Genomic DNA, 21,791 nt, shown 5'->3' on the forward strand with positions numbered 1-21,791 from the left:
GGATGGAGGTGTATGGGGGTGGAGAAAGGGATGGATGGATGGGTATGGGGATGGATGGAGTGATGGACAGATGGAGGGATGGAGATGGAGGGAGGGGATGGGGGTGGATGGATGGAAGGCGGGATGGACAGATGGAGTGAGGGAGAGATGGAGGGAAGGGGACGGAGGGAGGGAAGGGTAGCCAGCTAGCCAGAACTGGGGATATTTGCTGCAACTCCTGGTGTGTCTGGCCGTGGCTCTGAGCTTCCCACCCGCATGGGGCTGCTCCGCTTGGCTAGTTCAGGTTAGAACAGAGCCGCCCCCTGGGCCATGCACTTCCGACCAGCTGGGTTAACCCCCAGATCCAGCCACTAGGACCTGTCTGACCCTTGGAGAGTTCGTTGTGGCAGAGCCCCCCGCCCCCGCGGTCTGAGCCCCAGGGCTGGCCCCACTCGGGGGGAGGCAGCCCCACTGCACAGCCAGCTCCCCCCCCCCCCCCGGGCCTGATTACCAGCTCCACACTGGCACCAGGACGCCCCAGGGCCCATCCTGCTGGTCTGGGCACTGCAGAGCCGCCTGGGGGCTTTGCCAGCGAATCGTGGCACAGCTCCTCGGTCCATCTTGGGGCCTGGCCTGCGTCCACCCTGCAAAACAGGGAGTTGGGAGGGGGGTCACCAGCCAGCGGGAAAGCAGCCCCCCAGCATTAGTCTCCAGCCCCAGGGTGCACCACGTGGGTGGCCGGAGCGACGGTCCTGCAGAGAGCGCCTCCTTCAGACGGCCATGGCCCCCATCCAGCGGGATTTCAGGTCCTGGCCAGCCCTAGCTCCAGGCTGTTGCGTGGGGAGGGAGAAGCCCGGAGTGTCCCTGGCCTTTGCTCCTGTCCGTGTCGAGCCCTGGCTGGGTGCCGCTGTCCAGACGCCGGCCGGGGAAGGGCCGTTTGGTGGGCACCGTGCCCACCTCAGTCCGCCGGGGTCCCAGCGTGCACCGCTGGGCACAGTCAGCCGGCGAGACCCACCAAACTCCCCCCATCAATGCGGGGGGGCACTGGGAGAGGGCCGGGTCCAGGAAAGTACTGGGGGTCTCGCCCCCTCGGCAGTGCCAGGTCCAGCAGCCTCTGCCCGGCAGGGAGTCCGTGGCAAATCAGCAGGGGTGGAGGAAGCTCCCTTAAATCGGGAGGGTCCGAGATGTCCTCCAGTGGGGCAGGGCGCTGTCACCCAAGGGGGCCACAGAGTCCTAGGTTCCTGCATGGAAATGGGGGGGGCACCACAGAATGTGGATACGTGGCACTAAGGGGTCTGCCCCGCAACCTGCCTCCTACTCCAGTGGACACGTGGAACTAAGGGGTCTGCCCCCAACCTTCCGCCCTCCTGGTGGATACGTGAAACTAAGAGGTCTGCCCCCAGCCTGCCTCCCACCCCGGTGGTTACATGGCACTAAGGGGTCTGCACCCCACCCCACTGGATACGAGGCACTAAGGGGTCTGCCCCCCAACCTGCCCCCCACCCCAGTGGATAAGTGGTACTAAGGAGTCTGCCCCCCAGCCTGCCCCCACCCCAGTGGACACATGGCACTAAGGGGTCTGCCCCCCAATCTGCCCCACACCCCGGTGGTTACGTGACACTAAGGGGTCTGCCCCCCAACCTGCCCCTCAACCCGGTGGTTACGTGGCACTAAGGGGTCTGCCCCCCAACCTGCCCCCCACCCCGGTGATTACATGGCACTAAGGGATCTGCCCCCCCAACCTACCACACCCCCCAATGCTTCCATAGCACTAAAGGGGTCTGCCCCCAACCTGCCCCCCACCCGGTGGATATGTGGCACTAAGGAGTCTGCCCCCAACCTGCCCCCTCCCCCGTCTCTCCCCCTCAGGGGTCCTTGTGGCCCAGGGCGGCCAGGCGCTCCAGCTTGTGGAGGTGCCGGTGTTTCTTCAGGCCGTAGGTGTTGGCGAAGGCCTCGCCGCAGGTGCTGCACTTGAAGGGGTGCCCGCCCTGGTGGGTCTGCACGTGCTTGCTGAAGTACTTGGGGTCCTTGAAGAGCTTGAGGCAGGCGGAGCAGCGCAGGTCGCGGCGGGCGTTGTGGGCCCGCTGGTGCCGCAGGATGGACGAGAGGTAGAAGAAGCTCTTGCCGCAGAGGTCGCAGCGGTACACCTTCTCCCCCAGGTGCACGCGCTGGTGCTCCAGCAGGTTGGAGCGGTAGCGGAAGGTCTTGCCGCAGGTCTGGCAGCGCTGGGGCCGGGCCACCACGTGGAGGCGCTGGTGCTCGGCCAGGCTGGAGGACTGGGCGAAGCGCTTGTTGCACAGGGCGCACTTGTAGGCCCGCTCGCCCGTGTGCACCACCTTGTGCTGGCGCAGGTACCAGGAGCGCAGGAAGCCGCGCCCGCAGACGGCGCAGCGGTAGGGCCGCTCCTCGGTGTGGCAGCGCTGGTGGCGCATCAGCAGGGCCGCCTCCCAGAAGCGCTTGCCGCAGACGGAGCAGCTGAAGTGGCGCTTCTGCAGGTGGGTGCGGCGGTGCAGCAGCAGGTCGTAGGCACCGGCGAAGCTGCGCCCGCACACGGCGCAGCCCAGCGTGCGCCGCACCAGGTGCACGTACTTGTGGGTCACCAGCGCCAGGAAGTGCTTGAAGCTCTGCCCGCAGATGCCGCAGGTGAAGCGCTCCCCGCTGGGGATCATGGGGTGCTCCTCGGACGGGGCCACCAGGGAGGCCAGGCCGGCGGCAGCGGCGGCACTGGCCTGCGCCTCCCCGGGTAGCCCGTTCTCCAGGCAGCCGGCGGGCCCGGGGGGCGGGGCGGCCTCGGCGCAGGCCCCCTCGGGCAGCAGCCGCTCGGGGGCCGTCTGGTGCACCAGCTTGTGCCACATGAGGTTCTCGATGAAGCCAAAGCACTTGCCGCAGGCGTCGCAAGCGTACGGCTTGTCGGCCATGTGGGCCTCCTTGTGGCTCATGACGTGGAAGAGGTCGGGGAAGCGCTCGCCGCAGTCGGAGCAGCCGTAGCTCAGCCCCTCGGTGGGCAGGGCGCCGGCGGGCCCCAGGGCGCAGGGCAGCTGCAGCCGGTGGATCTGCTTGTGGCGGGTGAGGCTTTGCGGGTAGCCGAAGACCTTGCCGCACAGCTCGCACTTGTAGGGCCGCTCCCGGGTGTGCACCACGTGGTGCTTGGTGAGGTGGAAGGACTCCCGGAAGCGCTTGCCGCACACCGAGCACTGGTGCGGCTTCTCGCCCGTGTGGATCCGCTCGTGCCGCTTCAGCGTCTCCCGCCGGCCGAAGCCGCGCCCGCAGATGCCGCAGCAGAAGCTCTTGCCGGCCCCCAGCAGCAGCGGGTGGGGCCCCAGCAGCGCCGCGTTGCCGAAGGCCGCCTTGGCCTCCCCCTCGGCGTGGGGGGCCTCATTGGGGAGCAGGAAGGGCCCCTGGTAGGCGGCTGGAGCCGAGTCGGTGGTAGGGGCATCCTTGGGGGGGGCGGGGGCCCCCTCGTGGAGTTGGCGATGGCGCAGCAGGCTCTGGGGCGCGGCGTAGGCCTTGCCGCAGACGTCGCACTTGTAGTTGGGGCGCGGGCCGGCGTGGGAGGCCTGGTGCTTGAGCAGGTAGGCGGCGTCCCGGAACTCCTTGCCGCAGACGCCGCAGGGCACCCGCAGCAGGGCCGAGTGGGTCTTGACGTGGCGCTTGAGGCTCTCGCGCCGGTTGAAGCTCTTCTCGCAGACGGAGCAGCTGAAGGGCCGCTCGCCAGTGTGGATGATCTGGTGCTGGTGCAGGTGGCTTGGCTTCTTGAAGACTTTCCAGCACAGGGAGCAGGTGAAGGGGCCATCGGGCTGGGCTGGGCTGGGGCTGCCTTCCCCGGCCGGCTCGGTGGCCGGGGCTGGCGGCGGCAGGTGGGCGGTGGCGGCGGCGGCAGCCGGGCCGGCCTCAGGCGGCTCCTTGTGGCAGCGCCGGTGGCGGATGAGGCTGGAGATGTGGTTGTAGGTGCGGCCGCAGGTGGAGCACTCGTACGGCCGCTCGCCCGTGTGCACCAGCATGTGCTGCACCAGGTGGGATGACTGCTTGAAGGATTTCTGGCACACGCCGCAGGGGAAGCGCCGGTCGATGAAGTACTTCAGCCGCCGGAAATAGTTTTTGTCGTCTTTGCCGGCCGGGCTGTCGGCCGGGGCCGCCGGGGCCGGGGCCGTGCCCACGCCCCGCTTGAGGCTCCCGAAGAGGTGCTGGTGCCCCGAGAGGTCCACGATGCCCCACTGGGGGGCGCCGAAAGCCCCCGCCCCGTCGAAGAGCGGAGGGGCGGCGGGCACAGCGGCGGCACTGTACTGCTGCGGGGGGGCGGTGCCGGGCTCGGCTTTCTTGGGCTGGGCGGCGCCGGAGGCGGAGGGGGCGGGGCCCTCGGCTTTGAAGTCCTTGGGCTTGGCGGGGGCAGGGCGGTCGAAGTGGGGGGCGCCGGCGGGCGGCGGGGGATACTCGTAGGGGGGCTGGGGGCAGGGCAGCGAGGCCACGGCCTTGGCGTGCTCCTGGTTGTAGGCCTCCATGGGCTCAAAGCGCTGGTGGTTCAGGAACTCCAGGAAGTCGAAGGGGTAGCTCTGGAAATGGACGCCCTCGTCGCTCGCATTCGCTTCCATCTCCTCCAGGGAGGGACGCTGCCGGGAGGGGGCAGGGAGGGAAGCGGGGCGGGGGGGTTAGAGCAGGATCAGGCCGCCCGCCCCACCTGAGGACCCCCCCCCGCGCCCCGTGCACTCCGAATGCATGAGATCAATTCACACCAGCCACTGGGGTGGGGGCGGGGACTAGCTACACGGGGACCCCTCGCCCTGCATTGGGACGCAGCCCCGGGGGGTGGGGTGCGGGGACTGGTTACACGGGGACCCCTCGCCCGGCGCTGGGACAGAGCCCCTCGGAGGGGGGGCGGGGACTGGCTACACGGGGACTCAGCACTTTATCACTGTTATTTTATCAGCGGGGCGGAGCATTGGGGGGATACAAATCCATGGCCAGGAAGAGGGGTGTATAGCGGTAGGGGTTCATGGGGGATAGACTGGGGGGGGATGTGGTCCGTGTACGGGCTGGGGGGCTCACTTATCTTTCTCACAAGGGGGGGAGATTTATGAGGGACTGAGGTGGGGCGAAGGGTAACAAGCCTTACTGAAGGAGTCGGGGGGTACTGGGGTGGGGAGGGGCTGAGGGGGAAGGAGGTGTGTGCGGGGGGCTGTATGGGATGCACGGATAGGAGCTGTACCAGTATCTATGGGTGATCACTCACCTCCGGGGATGGGTTGTGGGGGTGTACGGGCCATACATAGGGGTGTCTGTGGGGGAGGGGCTGTGGGGGTGTACGGGGCACAGACAGGGGTGTCTGTGGGGGAGGGGCTGTGGGGGTGTACGGGGCACACATGGGGGTGTCTGTAGGGGAGGGGAAGTGGGGGGTGTCTGGGGCACACAGAGGGGTGTCTGTGGGAGGAGGGGCTGTGGGGGTGTATGGAGCACAGACAGGGGTGTCTGTGGGAGGAGGGGCTGTGGGGGTGTATGGGGCACAGACAGGGGTGTCTGTGGGGGAGGGGTTGTGGGGGTGTACGGGGCACAGACAGGGGTGTCTGTGGGGGAGGGGCTGTGGGGGTGTACGGGGCACACATGGGGGTGTCTGTGGGGGAGGGGAAGTGGGGGGTGTCTGGGGCACACACAGGGGTGTCTGTGGGAGGAGGGGCTGTGGGGGTGTATGGGGCACAGACAGGGGTGTCTGTGGGAGGAGGGGCTGTGGGGGTGTATGGGGCACACACAGGGGTGTCTGTGGGAGGAGGGGGAAGTGGGGGGTGTCTGGGGCACAGACAGGGGTGTCTGTGGGAGGAGGGGAAGTGGGGGGTGTCTGGGGCACACACAGGGGTGTCTGTGGGAGGAGGGGCTGTGGGGGGTGTATGGGGCACAGACAGGGGGGGCTGTGGGGGTTGTCTGAGGCACACAAGGGGGTGTCTGTGGGGGGAGGGGCTGGGGAAGGGGCGGGGTCTATGGGGCTGAGGGGAGGGACTGGGGGTGCCTATGGGGGAGGGACGGGGGCTCTATGGGGGAGGGGCTGAGGGGGCGGGGCTATGGGGCTGGGGGAGGGGCTGAGGGTGCCTGTGGGGGAGGGGCTATGGGAGAGGGGCGATCTCTGGATCACACACACGGGGGGGACTCGGGGGGGGTCACTCACCTCTCGGGGGCCCCGGCTCCGGGCGGGGGGCGCGGGGGACTCCGGGGGGGCTGGGCTCGGGGCTGGGGGGCTGCGGGCCGGGGGGGGGGCCGCTGCTGGATCCCAGCTCGGACAGGCCCGGCCGGAAGCGCCGCCCCCACCGGAGACGGAACCGGCCCCCCCGGCCCGGCCCCACCTCACTGGGGCCGCCCCACTTCCGCCGCCGCCGGGTCCTAGCGGGGACCGCGCTCTGCGCTTCCCCCCCGTCAGCGGGGAGAGAACCCAGGCGTCCGAGCCCCCTCCGCCCCCCCCCCGTCAGCGGGGAGAGAACCCAGGCGTCCGAGCCTCCCCGCCCCCGACAGCGGGGAGAGAACCCAGGCGTCCGGGCTCCCCCGCACCCCACTACTCCCCACCCCAGATCCAGGGAGAGAACCCAGGAGTCTTGGCTCCCAGCCCCCCCCCCCGCTCTAACCACTAGACCCCGGGAGTGAACCGATTTCCCTCCTTCCACCCCCACAAAACCCCAGGCTCCCCCAGTCTCTCCTCCTCCAGCCTGGGGTTCTGTGGGTGTCCCCCCCCCGGCAGGGGCTTTGGGGGCACCACCTTCTCCCATAACAGGCTCCCTGGGGGGGTTGGGGCTGGGATATTGGGCTAGTTGAGGCCACTGGTCCAGCCTGTCTGTTGTTCTGCGGCTAGAACCACTCCCACCCCCCCATTTTTTAATCGAAAAGCCCTTTTTTGACAACAAAAGTTTTCCAGACAAACGTGTTGCTTTTTTTTTTGCCATTTTTTGTTGATTGGTGGGGGAGGGGGGGAATTGAATTTTTAAAAAGCAGATTTGATCTGAGTTTTTTTAATGGATCGTTTGATTTATTGTGCGTGTGTTTCAGGAATAAAGACTTTACATTGAGAGGGAGATTTTGCACTTTTTAAAGTAATTAAAAAAACACCTATCAAAATGCATTTAGAAACCATACACAGAATGCAAACCCGGCCCAGAAATGCGAGCTTGGCAGAATTCAGATTTTATTTTGTTCAACGGGCAACATCGACATTTATTTTTAAGGTTTCAGAAGGGTAGCCGTGTTAGTCTGTATCAGCAAAAAGAACCAGCCGATGAAGTGGGTTTTAGCCCACGAAAGCTTATGCCCGAATAAATTTGTTAGTCTCTCAGGTGCCACAAGTACTCATTCTATTTATTTTTAAGCATTTTTATTGATTTCAATTTTCACGGCGGTGGGGAATGATGGGGGAAGGTCTCTGGCACAGGGAGGGCCAGACAATAATTATTTAACGGCAGTAGCCGCTGAGATGCAAAAAAGTTAAAGTGTTATAACCATTAAAACGCAAATTGTCAACATCACATGTCCAAATAGACAAAGCAAAGAGCCTTAAGCCAAACTCTAAAAAATTTTCAAGCAGCATTTTTCCTACTTTGCCTGGCTGCAAATTTAGATTTATTATCAATGGAAGTGTTTTTTCTGTGTGTGCGCAGTGAAATTGACATTTACTGACATTGATCTATAAAAAACCTAAACCTTCCAAGCCTACATAAGAGTATGAGAAGAACTTTTAAATACCTAGCTATCCATCCCCATCCACCCCCTCTAGCTAGCTAGCTTTTTAGATGACAAATCTGAGGAACTGTCCCAGATTGATGTATCATTAGAGGTGGTTCTGGAATAAATTGATAAATTAAACAGCAATAAGTCACCTGACCCAGCTGGTATTCACCCAAGAGTTCTAAAGGAACGCAAATAGGAAATTGCAGACCCACTAACTGAGGTACGTAACCTGTCACTTAAATCAGCATCTGTACCAGATGACTGGAGGATAGCTAATTTGACACCGAAAAGGCTCCAGAGGTGATCTTGGCAAACACAGGCTGGTAAGCCTAACTTCAGTGCCAGGCAAATTAGCTGAAACTACAATAAAGAACAAAATGGCAAATGAAATTTAATGTGGATAAATGTAAAGTAATGCACATTGGAAAAAATAACCCCAACTATACATTCAATATGATGGGGGCTAATTTAGCTACAACAAGTCAGGAAAAAGATCTTGAAGTCATCGTGGATAGTTCTCTGAAGATGTCCGCGCAGTGGGCAGAGGCGGTCAAAAAAGCAAACAGGATGTTAGGGAGCATTCAAAAAGGGGATAGAGAATAAGACTGAGAATATATTATTGCCCTTATATAAATCGATGGTACGCCCACATCTCAAATACTGCGTACAGATGTGGTCTCCTCATCTAAAAAAAGATATACTGGCACTAGAAAAGGTTCAGAAAAGGGCAACTAAAATGATTAAGGGTTTGGAACGGGTCCCATATGAGGAGAGATTAAAGAGGCTAGGACTCTTCAGCTTGGAAAAGAGGAGACTAAGGGGGGATATGATAGAGGTCTATAAAATCATGAGTGATGTGGAGAAAGTGGATAAGGAAAAGTTATTTACTTATTCCCATAATACAAAAACTAGGGGTCATCAAATGAAATTAATAGGCAGCAGGTTTAAAACAAATAAAAGGAAGTTCTTCTTCACGCAGCGCACAGTCAACTTGTGGAACTCCTTACCTGAGAAGGTTGTGAAGGCTAGGACTATAACAGAGTTTAAAAGAGAACTGGATAAATTCATGGTGGTTAAGTCCATTAATGGCTATTAGCCAGGACAGGTAAGGAATGGTGTCCCTAGCCTCTGTCTGTCAGAGGATGGAGATGGATGGCAGGAGAGAGATCACTTGATCATTGCCTGTTAGGTTCACTCCCTCTGGGGCACCTGGCATTGGCCACTGTCAGTAGACAGGATACTGGGCTAGATGGACCTTTGGTCTGACCTGGTACGGCCGTTCTTATGTTCTTATGTAACAGAATTGTGAAGACACATAGATGAACATGATTTGTTGGGGAACAGTAAACACAGATTTTGTAAAGGGAAATCACGCCTCGCCAATCTACTAGAATTCTTTGAGGGGGTCAACAAGCATGTGGACAAGGAGGATCCAGTGGATATAGTGTAGTTTGACTTTCAGAAAGCTTTTAACAAGGTCCCTCACCAAAGGCTCTTCAGCAAACTAAGCAGTCATGGGATAAGAGGGAAGGTCCTCTCATGGATTACTAACTGGTTAAAAGGTAGAAAACAAAGGGTAGGTATAAATCAGGGGTCCCCAGTGTGGTGCCTGTGGGTGCCATGGCGTCTAAATGCGCCCGCGTACTGGCCGGCGGACGAGCACCTGCCGAAATGCTGCCGAGAAGCAGCATCATCCAGAGGCGTCACCGCTGAAATGCCACCGATTTTCGGCGGCATTTTGGCAGCGACGCCTCTGGGTGATGCTGCTTGTCGGCGGCATTTCAGTGGTGCCACCTATTGACGTTGGCACTTGTCGGCGGCATTTCGGCGGATGCTCGTCCGCCGCCACGGTCCTCCGTGGCTCGTCATCTGGCGCCCGCCAGACGAAAAAGGTTGGGGACCACTGGTATAAATGGTCAGTTTTCAGAGTGGAGAGAGGTAAATAGTGAGCCCAGGGGTCTGTACTGGGCCCAGTCCTGTTCAGCATATTCATAAATGATCTGGTAAATAGTGACCTGGCAAAATTTGCAGCTGATACAAAACTACTCATGACAGTTAAGCCCAAAGCAGACTGCGAAGAGCTACAAAGGGATCTCACCAAACTGGGTGAACTGGGCCACAAAATGGCCGATGAAATTAAATGTTGATCAATGCGAAGTAGCGCAGATTGGAAAACATCATCCCAACGCTACAGACAAAACGATGAGGTCTAAATTAGCTGTTACCACCCTTGAAAGAGATCTTGGAGTCATTGTCGATAGTTCCCTGAAAACATCCACTCAATGTGCAGCGGCAGTCAAAAAAGCTAAGCGAGTGTTAGGAACTGTTAAGAAAAGGATAGATAATAAGACAGAAAATATCCTAATGCCACTATATAAATCCACGGTACGCCCCCATCTTGAATACTGCGGGCAATTCTGGTCACCCCAGCTCATAAAAGGTACATTAGAATTGGAAAAGCTGCAGAGAAGGGCAACAAAAAAGATTAGGGGGCTGGGAAAGCTTTCGTCTGAGGAGAGATGAATAAAACTGGGACTTTTCAGCTTGGAAAAGAGACGACTAAGGGGGGATATGATGGAGGTCTATAAAATCATGACTGGTGTGGAAAAAGTGAATAAGGACGTGTTATTTACTCCTTCGCATAATGTTGTACTTAAAGTACTGCACGGGATCTTTTCAGGGGGAATAAGGCAAAACGCCACATTTATTAGTAATACATGTATTCATTAACACTGTATCATATGCATATAATATATTACACTTACACTCACACACACACACAAACACACTCCGTCTTGTTGTTACCAATTAGTTGCTCCCCTTAACTTCACTGGCCAGGTGAGTTAGATGGGGGAGGGGGTGGAGCCGGGCTTCTGCCAATCTGGATCGATGCTCCCATGTTGACAAGACGAGACCCGGGGTCCTCTGCAAGACACCTCACTTTTATAGCAGCTTTCCTCTTATGCAAATCTATACCAGATTCAAACTGTGTCTGTGTCCATTGGTCCTTTGTGCTGCTTTCTTTTGAGTGTTGTTTCAATGCTGCAAAGAGGGTGTTTCCAAAAGAAGGTGCTTGCTTCTAACCCCCGAGGCCGTTGGTATGTCTGCTTGTCTTTAATGAGCCCACCTGACACGTTTTATTGTCCTTGGGTCTGGCTCCCAGCCCCTCTCCAACAGTTGAGGCTGTCTGGAAGTGCTGCCTTCCATGCCTTGCTCATCCACACCTCATTCATTCAACAGGGCAATTGATTAAGGGGGGGGGGAGAGCTCTTGTTCTACTGCTAGCAAAAAGAAAATTTTCTTCTATCTTAGTCTATCCTTAGGGGCTATAATATTATACCAAGGGCGATGCAAAGTTTCTAAATGAGGCTTTGATACAAAGTCCCATGAAAACAGAGGTCACACGTGACCCACAAGGTTATATGAAGAGGCACAATGTAAAGTCATATGAAAATTATTAGAGATTTATCTACAATAACACAGGAACCAGGGGTCACCCTATAAAAGTAATAAGCAGCAGATTTAAAACAAGTAACAGGAAGTATTTCTTTACCCAACACCCCGTCAATCTGTGGAACTCATTTCCAACGGATGTTGTGAGGCCAAAAGTATAACTGGGTTCCAAAAAGAACAAGATAAGTTCCTGGAGGACAGGTCCATCAGTGACTATTAGCCAAGCTGGATATGGATACAACCCCATGCTCTGGGTGTCCCCAAACCTCTAACTGCCAGATGCTGGGACTGAACAACGCGGGAAGGATCACTTGTTAATTGTCCTGTTCTTTTCATTCCCTCTGAAGCCCCTGCTCCAGCCACTGTCAGACGACAGGATATTGGGCTAGATGGACCATTGGTGTGACCCAGTGCGGCTGTTCTTATGTTCTTATCTATCCATCTGTGCATCCCCATACATCCCCCTATCTAATCTATCTATCTATCCCCATCCACCCCCTCTATCTATCTATCTATCTATCTACATCCACCCCTCTATCTAATCCACCCATCTATCTATCCCCATCCACCCCATCTATCTATCTATCTATCTATCTATCTATCTATCTATCTATCTATCTATCTATCTATCTATCCCCATCCACCCCCTCTATCTATCTATCTATATCCACCCCCTCTATCTATCTATCTATCTATCTACATCCACCCCTCTATCTAATCCACCCATCTATCTATCCCCATCCACCCCATCCACCCCATCTATCTATCTATCTATCTATCTATCTATCTATCTATCTATCTATCTATCTATCTATCTATCTATCTATCTATCCCCATCCACCCCATCTAATCTATCTATCTATCCCCATCCACCCTATCTATCTATCTATCTATCTATCTATCTATCTATCTATCTATCTATCTATCTATCTATCTATCCCCATCCACCCCCTCTATCTAATCTATCTATCTATCTATCTATCTATCTATATCCACCCCCTCTATCTATCTATCTATCTATCTATCTATCTATCTATCTATCTATCTATCTATCCCCATCCACCCCATCTATCTATCTATCTGTCTATCTATCTATCTATCTATCTATCTATCCCCATCCACCCCATCCATCTATCTATCTATCTATCCCCATCCACCCCATCTATCTATCTACATCCACCCCTCTATCTAATCCACCCATCTATCTATCCCCATCCACCCCATCTAATCTATCTATCTATCTATCCCCATCCACCCCCTCTATCTATCTATCTATCTATCTATCTATCTATATCCACCCCCTCTATCTATCTATCTATCTATCTATCTATCTATCCCCATCCACCCCATCCATCTATCTATCTATCCCCATCCACCCCATCTATCTATCTATCTACATCCACCCCTCTATCTAATCCACCCATCTATCTATCCCCATCCACCCCATCTATCTATCTATCTACATCCACCCCTCTATCTAATCCACCCATCTATCTATCCCCATCCACCCCATCTAATCTAATCTAATCTATTTATCTATCTATCTATCTATCTATCCCCATCCATCATCTATCTACATCCCGCTCCTCTATCTATCTAATCTCTCTACCCCCATCGAGGGTGACCAAATGTCCCGATTTTATAGGGACAGTCCCAATTTTGGGGTTTTTCTTATATAGGCTCCTATTACCCCCCACCCCGTCTCAATTTTTCACACTTGCTGTCTGGTCATCCTATCCCCATCAACCCCATCTATCTATCCCCATCCACCTCATCCACCCCATCCATCTAATCTATCTATCTATCTATCTATCTAACATAGCCCCCAAAAATTATTTTAAACTTTTCTTATGTCAAAAAGACTCTCCTCCCAGATTTAACAGAAAAGCATGAAGTGCAGACTCCATTACCAGAGCCTGAAGAAAATTAAATGTTTAAAAAAAATTGGTAAAAATGTACAAGAAGGTTTTGTTGCTTTGGTTTTCGAGCTGGACCTATTCACACATACACCCCTCCATTTTCTACTGATTTTCTTTTGAAAAGCAAACATACATCTGTATTTTTTTAAAATGAGATCTTCCTTTAGAAAATGATTTTTTAAAAGTTGGACAAATTCAAATGCCATCCGAGGAGTTAAGTGCCATGTGCCCAAACTGAGCAACCCAAAGCGGAGAATGAAAGAAAAAAAACAGTAGCAACTTTGAAGAGATTTCTTTTAAATCAAAACTCTTGTGGTTGCCAAAAATGTAAATTTTGCAAATTGGAAAATTAGCTATTAAAAAATTTTGGACCGATTTTTTGGGGGAAAATGGGCTACCATGTGACAAAACTGACCAATCCAACATGGCAATGAGGAAACAACAAAAACCAATCAACAAAAAACCTTGAGTTGATTTTTTTTAAATAAAAAATTTTGGAGGTGCAAAAAATTGTAATTTTTCAAAATGGGGTTTTCTAAAACAAATAATTTTATTAGAAATGTGGAACATATGCCACAGAGACATTAAACTGACCAACTTCAAACTGCCAAGAGAAGAAAATATAACAACCATGAACTCATTTTTTTTTATTGTTTCTTTACCAAAAATTGTAATTTTGGAAAATAAAAATGTTATGTTTATTTTACTTTTTTTTAGAAAATGATCTTTACATTTTGGACCAACGCTTCCCTGGGACCACACTGGCCGATCTGAACTGGCAATAAGAACGAATAAATAAATAAATAACCCCACCTTGAAGAGAGCTTTTTTTTTGGTCAACAATTTTTCCATTTGCAAAAATTGTAATTTTTACACAGAAAAGAATTTATCTGAACATTTTGGAGACTCAACGGAGCAACATAAAGTGGCAACGAACTGGAGATCATAATAATTATTGTATAGCACCAGTAGATTGCAAAGCGCTTCACAAAAGAGAGACTTTGGCAGAGGGAGAAACTGAGGCACAACAGGTTTGCTGCAGCCCAGTTTGGCAGGGCTCTACCCACTAGGTCGGATTGCTCTGAAGAGAGTCCACTGTAAGACATGAAGCTGAAGGGGTCAGCATGGGGGTTGTGGGTTGGATCTTAGATCTTTATTTCTCTTTTCCTTTCTGTTTAATAATTCTAATATTTCTGGGTTCTGACCTACCAGCTTCTACTACCTTGTCGTTAAAAAAGGGAACAAAATCTAAATTTTTAAATTAAAAATATTCAATTTAAAATATATTTGTAATTTTATTTCATTCACTTTTAAATGATTAATATTTTAAATCATATTATTCTATTTTACTTTTAAAATGTGAACGTTTTAAATGTTCAATTTTTTATTTTCACTTTTATGTTACATTTAAAATGGTTACAATTTTAAATTGTATTTTATTTTTAATTTTTTAATTTTAATGTAAAAATTACAATTTTACATCTTATTTGATTTCCATTTTTCATTTTCATTTTCTTTTAAAATTATTAAAATGTAAATCTGATTTTAATTTTTAATTGAGATCATTTACTTTAAAATTTATTAAAATTTTAAATCTGATTTTATTTTAACATTCATGGTTTTATTTTATTCTATGTTCATTTACTTTACAGTTATTAAAAGGTTAAACTTTCAATCATATTTCATTGTAATGTTTCATTGTGGCTAGTTTAATTTAGTTTAAAAATATTAACATTTTAAATCTTACTTAATTTTTAGTTTAATTTTACTGTCCTGTACATATAAAATATTTTATTTTTGATGTAACCATTATTTTAAAAGGGATTTTCTTTTGTTAGAACCTCAATTCTATCTTAAAGAAGTATTTTTTGGTCTGGGAATCTCCTTAATTAATTAATTAAATGGTTTATGCCCATAAATCCAACTTCACAAAGTTTTTTGGCTGGGAATTCCCTTGCTTCTTGTGTCTCTCCCTGGGATGTACCATGTGTAATGAGTTGGGGTGGGGGGTCTCAGCCTTGCCATGGTGTGGCTCCTTGCCATGGGATCTACCATGTGCGGTGAGTTGGGTGAGATCTCAGCCCCGCCCTGGGGTGTGGGTCTCTTCCAGTCATTCCTGGGGGCTGTCAGTGTCCCCCGATTGCACAATGGGGCTAACTGGGGGCTGGTTCAGGGTCAGCTTCATGTTCCCCGGAGCTTGATCCCTCGGTGCATTTCCAGAAGCGGCGCCACAGCTGGACGAGTCGCCCCCCAATCCCCAACCACACAGCGCCCCTCCCCTTACCACATATCCCCCTTCCCCAAAATGAACCATCATTCTCCTGCCTTCTCTTATTACCCCTCCCCACCCCTCTGATCAGACCCATGGACCCATCTCCCCTGGATCAGACCCAGAGGCCCATCTACCCTAGTATCCTGCCCCCTCTCTGCACCCCGGATCAGACCCACGGGCCCATCTACCCTGGTATCCTGTCCCCCAGATCAAACCCACAGACCCATCTACTCTGGTATCCGGCCCACCCCCCCAAATGGGCACCCCCTGCTCCCTCCGCCCCCCAAAGGAGTTTGCAGACGGCCATACAGAGCCAACATCTTTATTGAGTCCGCTGGGTGAGCGCCTGGGACAGCATCTTAGTATGACAATGTGCGCCCCCCCAGACACAGTCATTCCCTTCATGTGCCTCCGCCCCCCCAGACACAGTTGTTCCCTCCTCCCCACATCCCCGGAGGGATAGTGCCTGGTGGGGCGGTGGCTCCTTGCCCCGCCCACTGAATCCCCAGGGGTCATGGCATCATGCAGGACAGTCAGTAGGGGCAGCAGCCCTGACCCCCAGCCTCACTCCATCCCCCCGGGACCTGGCACGATCCAGGGGTCCCTGCCCCCTTCTCCCTGGGATCCCAGTGCAGCTGGGGTGGGGCTGAACCTCAGCCTTGCTCCATCCCCAGTGACCCCATCTCCCAGGGACCCCCAACTTCATTCCATCCCCAATGCCCCCCATCCCCAGGGAGCCCAGTGCAGTTGAGGGGGCTTCACCCCCCGCCTCGCTTCATCCCCCCCGGGCCGCCAGTGCTCTCAGGGGGGCCCCACCTCCTGGCTGCCCTCCCCTGCCCACCCGGGCCGGCCCTCGCCCCCGTCGGCCCAGGCGCCCGGCCCGGCACCCTGGTAGCAGGCCTCGCGGGCGTGTTTGCGCTTGGCGTGCCGCCGGAGGGTGTTGCGCTCGGTGAAGCGCAGACGGCAGAGTGGGCACTGGTAGGGCTTCTCGCCCGTGTGCACCCGCTGGTGCCGCAGCAGCTCGCCCGACTCCCGGAAGCCCTTCTGGCAGACGGCGCAGCGGAAAGGGCGCTCGCCGGTGTGGATGTGCCGGTGCCGCTGGAGGTGGGAGGCCCGCTTGAAGGACTTGCCGCAGGCCCGGCACAGGTGGGGCTTGTGCTCTGAGTGGCTGATGCGGTGCCGCTCCAGGTCCGAGAGGTACAGGAAGGCCCGCCGGCACACGGGACAGCAGTGCGCCCGCCGGGGGGCCGGGGCCGGCCCCGCCTCCAAGTCCCGCCGGGACACCGTGTAGGGCACACCCTGGGCGTCGATCAGCAGCAGGTTGTCCTCCGGTTGGCCCTCATGGGGCGATGGTGGGACGCCCGCTCCTGCTGCCTCCGGGGGGAGGAGCCAGCCGGGGCCGGCCAGCCGGCTGCGATAGGGGCCCCGTGGCTTCGGGGGCGGGGCTCGTGGGGGGTCCCCAGCCCGGGGCCACCCTGTCAGGGCCGAGTGCAGCTTGGGACCCCACGTCGCCCTCGGGCCTGGCTTGGGGGGCTCCGGCTGGGCCCGCGACACCCCCGGGCACTCCGGCCGCCTGCCCCGGGCTGCAGCCTCGCCCCATTTGGGCGTGGGCTGGGCGTAGCGGGCACTGGCTGGCCAGATCCCCGTCACCTCCAGGTCCTGCCAGGCGTGGCTGCCAGGGTGGCCCTCGCCTCCCTCTGCCGTCTTCGAGGGTGGGCTGCCCCGCTGCGCGCCGTCCCACTCCCTCCGCTGGGCTGGCTCCATCCGGTGGCTGTGTCGGCACTCCGTTCGCCTACCTGGCCATCGCTGCGGGGCAAGGGGACAGGTTGAGAGCCGGAGACGCCCCAGCGGGTCCCATCTACCCTGGAGCCAGGGCGGGATCGTTCCGTCATCTACTCCCCGCCCCCGACACTGTCAGTGATGGAGAATCCACCTGTGGTTAATTACTCCCACCGTTAAAAAGGGACGCCTCGTTTCCAGTCGGAATTTGTCTAGCGTTAGCTTCCAGCCATTGGATGGTGTTAGACCTTCCTCTGCTAGACTGAAGAGCCAGTTAGTATATATTTGTTCCCCAGGGAGGTACTGATAGCCGGAGAGGAGGAGCGTGGCAGGGGAGGGCGCCGAGCCCGGCCGCGGCCCCGCTCTTCCCGGCCGGCCTGAGCGCCAGGGGAGGGCAGCGAGCCCACCGTGGCTCCGCTCTCCCCGGCGTCCGGAGCACCAGGAGGAGGGCGGAGAGCCCGGGCAGGGCCCCGCTCTCCCCAGGTGAGCACCGCCCCCCTCCAGGTGCCGCCCCAAGCACATGCTTGGAGGGCTGGTGCTTGGAGGGCTGGTGCCTGGAGCCAGCCCTGGCTGCAGGACCAGATCCAGGGGTAAAATAACCTTTCTGCGCTTACTCGAGATTCCCGTTTCCCATGATTGTATTAGGTCTTTTGGCCACAGCATGGCACCGGGCTCCTGTTCTGCTGATTATCCACCACGCCCCCCCACAAATCTTTGTCAGAGTCGCTGCTCCCCAGGAGAGAGTCCCCCAGCCCGCACGCACGGCCGACATCTCTGTTCCTAGCTGGATACATTGGCATTTAGCCGTATTAAAACTAGGGCTGTCAAACGATTAAAAACATTATTTGCAGTTTTAATCGCACTGTTAAACAATAATAGAATACCAATTGAAATGTGTTATAAATATTTGTCGGTGTTTTTCTACTTTTTCAAATATGCTGATTTCAATTACAACACAGAATACAAAGTGTACAGTGCTTACTTTATATTATTATATTTTATTACAACTATTTGCACTGTAAAAGAGATAAAAGAAATAGTATTTTTCAGTTCAGCTCCTACAAGTACTGTAGTGCAATCTCTTCATCGGAAAAGTGCAACTTACAAATGTAGATTTTGTTGTTGTTACATAACTGCACTCAAAAACAGAACAATGTAAAACTTCAGAGCCTACAAGTCCACTCAGTCCTACTTCTTGTTCAGCCAATCGCTCAGACAAACAAGTTTCTTTACATTTGCAGGAGATAATGCTGCCCGCTTATATTGCACCAGAAAGTGAGAACAGGCGTTCGCATGGCACTGTTGTAGCCGGCATCGCAAGATATTTACGTACCAAATGCGCTAAAGATTCATATGTCCCTTCATGCTTCAGCCACCATTCCAGAGGACATGCGGCCATGCTGCTGACGGGTTCTGCTCGAGAACGAGCCAAAGCAGAGCGGCCCGACGCATGTTCATTTTCACCATCCGAGTCAGATGCCACCAGCAGAAGGTTGATTTTCTTTTTTGGTGGTTCGGGTTCTGTAGTTTCCACATCGGAGTGTTGCTCTTTTAAGCCTTCTGAAAGCATGCTCCACCTCGTTCCTCTCAGATTTTGGACGGCACTTCAGAGTCTTAAACCTTGGGTCGAGTGCTGTAGCTATCTTTTGAAATCTCAAATTGGTACCTTCTTTGCGTTTTGTCAAATCTGCAATGAAAGTGTCCTTAAAACGGACAGCATGTGCTGGGTCGTCATCCGAGACTGCTATAACATGAAATATATGGCAGAATGCAGGTAAAACAGAGCAGGGGACATAGAATTCTCCCCCAAGGAGTGCAGCCACAAATTTAATTAATACATTATTTTTTAACAGCATCATCAGCATGGAAGCATGTCCTCTGGAATGGTGGCTGAAGCATGAACGGGCCTATGAATGTTTACCATATCTGGCACATAAATACCTTGTACCGCCGGCTACAAAAGTGCCATGCGAACGCCTGTTCTGACTTTCAGGTGACATTGTAAATAAGAAGCGGGCAGCATTATCTCCCGTAAATGTAAACAAACTTGTTTGTCTGAGCGATTGGCTGAACAAGAAGTAGGACTGAGTGGACTTGTAGGCTCTAAAGTTTTACAGCATTTTGGTTCTGCGTGCAGTTACGTAACAAAAAAAATCTACATTTGTAAATTGCACTTTCTGGTGAGAAGATTGCACTACAGGACTTGTCTGAGGCGAACCGAAAAATACTATTTCTTTTATCATTTTTACAGTGCAAATATTTGTAATCAAAAATAAAAATATGAAGCGAGCACTGTGCACTTTGTATTCGGTGTTGAAATGGATGTTTGAAAATGTAGAAAAACATCCAAAAATATTCATAATAAATTTCAATTGATATTCTATTGTTTAACAGTGCAATTAAAACTGCGATTGATCACGATTAATTTTTTGCGTTAATCGCGTGAGTTAACTGCGATGAATTGCCAGCCCTAATTAAAACGCACCGTTTGCTTGCGCCCAGTTTTCCAAGAGACCAGATTGCTCTGAGTCAGTGACCTGGCCTCTGTGTTATTTCCCAGGCCCTCAGTCTTTGTGTCATCTGCAAACCTGAGCAGTGATTTTATGTTTTCTGCCAGGCCATTGATAAAAACATTAAATCACGTAGGGCCAAGAACCGTAGGGACCCCACTAGAAATCACGTACGGACCCCACTAGAAACACGTGATGATTCCCTGCTAAGAGTTACATTTTGAGCCCTCTCAGTTGGCCAGGGTTTTTTTAAGCCATTTATTGTGGGCCACGTTCATTTGGTATCGTTCTAGTTTCTTAATCAAAATGTCGTGCGGTACCAAGTCAAATAACTTGCAGAAGTCTAAGGCTATTAAATTGGCATTATTATCTTTAGCAACCACTAGACGACACTCCCCTTGCAAAGCTGGAGAGAGAACCCAGGAGTCCTGGCTCCCAGCCCCCCTGCTGTAACCAGCAGATCCCACTCCCCTCCCAGAGCAGGGGATAGAACCCAGGAGTCCTGAGTCCCACTCCCAACAGCTTCCTGCTCCTGTCCCCCAATCCACCTTCCTTCTCATCCCTCCTTTCTCCCTCTGGCCCCCCACCAATTCCCCCTTCTCCCCTCTCCATAACAGTGCCCCCCACACCTGCCCTCCCCAGCTCTCTCCATTCCCTGCACTGCTCCCTCTGGGCACCTGTCCCTCCAGGGCACAGATACCCCCCCGTCCCTAGCCAGTGTCCACTGCCTGCACCTAGGAAGGTGATCAGGAATGTGCAGCGCCTTGCACCTCCTGACATGCTGTGCCGCCCTGATAGGGGCCAGGAGGGGCGCCTCTCCCGTGGCAGCAGGGCTGGATGCAGGCAGCTTCTGAGACAGCTGTATCAGGCGGAGGGAGAGCGGTGGGTGTAGGGCATCAGAGCCAGGGCCCTGCCCGCCTGCCAGATAGGGAGGGGGCGGAGATGGAATGGGCATGGGTGTGTCTGTCTGTGTGTCCTGTGTGTCCTCTATCTATGTGTCCCTGTGTCTGTCTGTGCAACCCTGTGTCTGTCTCGGTGTGTCCTGTGTCTGTCTGTGTGTGCATCCCTGTGTCTATCTGCCTGCCTATGTCTGTCTGTGTGTCCTCTGTCTGTGCATCTGTGTGTGTCTGTCTGTTTGTGCATACCTGTGTGTGTCCTGTGTCTCTGTCTGTGTGTCCCTCTGTCTGTGCGTCCTTGTGTCTATCTTTCTGTGTGTCCTGTGTCCGTCTGTATGTCCCTGTGTCTGTGCATCCCAGTGTGTGTCTGTCTGTGTGTCCTGTATCTGTCAGTGCATCCCAGTGTCTGTCTGTCTGCGTGTCCTGTGTCTGTTTGTGCATCCTGGTATCTGTCTGTCTGTGCATCCCTGTGTCCGTCTGTATGTCCCTGTCTCTGTCTGTGCATCCCAGTGTCTGTCTGTCTGCGTGTCCTGTGTCTGTTTGTGCATCCTGGTATCTGTCTGTCTGTACCTCCCGGTGTCTGTCTGTATGTCCCTGTGTCTGTCTGTGCATCCCACTGTGTGTCTGTCTGTGTGTCTCGTATCTGTCAGTGCATCCCAGTGTCTGTCTGTGTGTCCTGTGTCTGTCTGTGCATCCTGGTATCTGTCTGTCTCTGCATCCCGGTGTCTGTCTGTGTATCCTGTGTCTGTCTGTGTGTCCTGTGTCTGTTTGTCTGTGTGTCCCTATGTCCATCTGTCTGTGCATCCCGGTTTCTTCCTGTCTGTCTATGTGTCCTGTGTCTATCTGTGTATCCCTGTCATGTCTGTCTGACTGTGTGTCTTGTGTCTGTCGGTGCGTCCCTGTGTCCATCTGCGTGTGTGTCCCTGTGTCTGTCGGTGTCCCGGTGTCTCTCCTCTCCCCCCCACTCCCGTCCTCACGCACAGCCCAGACCCCCTCCCCAGGCTGCCCCAGACCCCTCCCCTGACATTCGCCTCCCCCCCGGGCAGGCCGCTGCGGTGCCGGGCGGCGGAGTCGGGGCGGCCGGAGCCCGCCAGCCCGTGCGGCTCCCCATGCCGGAGCCGGCTGCTGCCCGGGGCGCGGGCGAGTCGGTACCTGCTTCTCGTTCTCATCCCCGCAGCTGGGCGCAAGGGGCGGGCGCGCTGCGCTCTGCGTCCGGCAGGAAACCGCTCCAGGCCCGCTCCCAGCAGCCGGAGCCGGGCCGGGGCACCGGGACCCAGCAGAGCCCCCG

General features: G+C 54.1%; 2 protein-coding genes across 2 annotated transcripts; both read right to left on the minus strand.

The window, feature by feature from the left end:
* Positions 1-1,714: 1,714 nt before the first annotated feature.
* Positions 1,715-6,284, minus strand: ZNF865 (zinc finger protein 865). Its single transcript, XM_065570899.1, has 2 exons — positions 6,131-6,284; positions 1,715-4,586 (listed from the first exon to the last, which is right to left on the minus strand). The coding sequence occupies exon 2, from the start codon at positions 4,566-4,568 to the stop codon at positions 1,845-1,847; it is 2,724 nt and encodes a 907-aa protein (XP_065426971.1). The 5' UTR covers positions 4,569-4,586; positions 6,131-6,284; the 3' UTR covers positions 1,715-1,844.
* A 9,340-nt stretch (positions 6,285-15,624) lies between these two features.
* On the minus strand, positions 15,625-21,791 carry LOC101952826 (zinc finger protein 524). The gene is made up of 2 exons (XM_005315581.4): positions 21,656-21,791; positions 15,625-17,124 (listed from the first exon to the last, which is right to left on the minus strand). Exon 2 carries the CDS (start codon positions 17,080-17,082, stop codon positions 16,120-16,122), a length of 963 nt encoding a protein of 320 aa, XP_005315638.2. The 5' UTR covers positions 17,083-17,124; positions 21,656-21,791; the 3' UTR covers positions 15,625-16,119.

Source organism: Chrysemys picta, chromosome 17 (assembly GCF_011386835.1).
Source record: "Chrysemys picta bellii isolate R12L10 chromosome 17, ASM1138683v2, whole genome shotgun sequence".
NCBI classification, from domain to species: domain Eukaryota; kingdom Metazoa; phylum Chordata; order Testudines; family Emydidae; genus Chrysemys; species Chrysemys picta.

Excerpts from the sequence above, each read along its gene's own strand:
- ZNF865 (XM_065570899.1), bottom strand. The coding sequence starts at position 4,568 with ATGGAAGCGAATGCGAGCGACGAGGGCGTCCATTTCCAGAGCTACCCC.
- LOC101952826 (XM_005315581.4), bottom strand. The coding sequence starts at position 17,082 with ATGGAGCCAGCCCAGCGGAGGGAGTGGGACGGCGCGCAGCGGGGCAGC.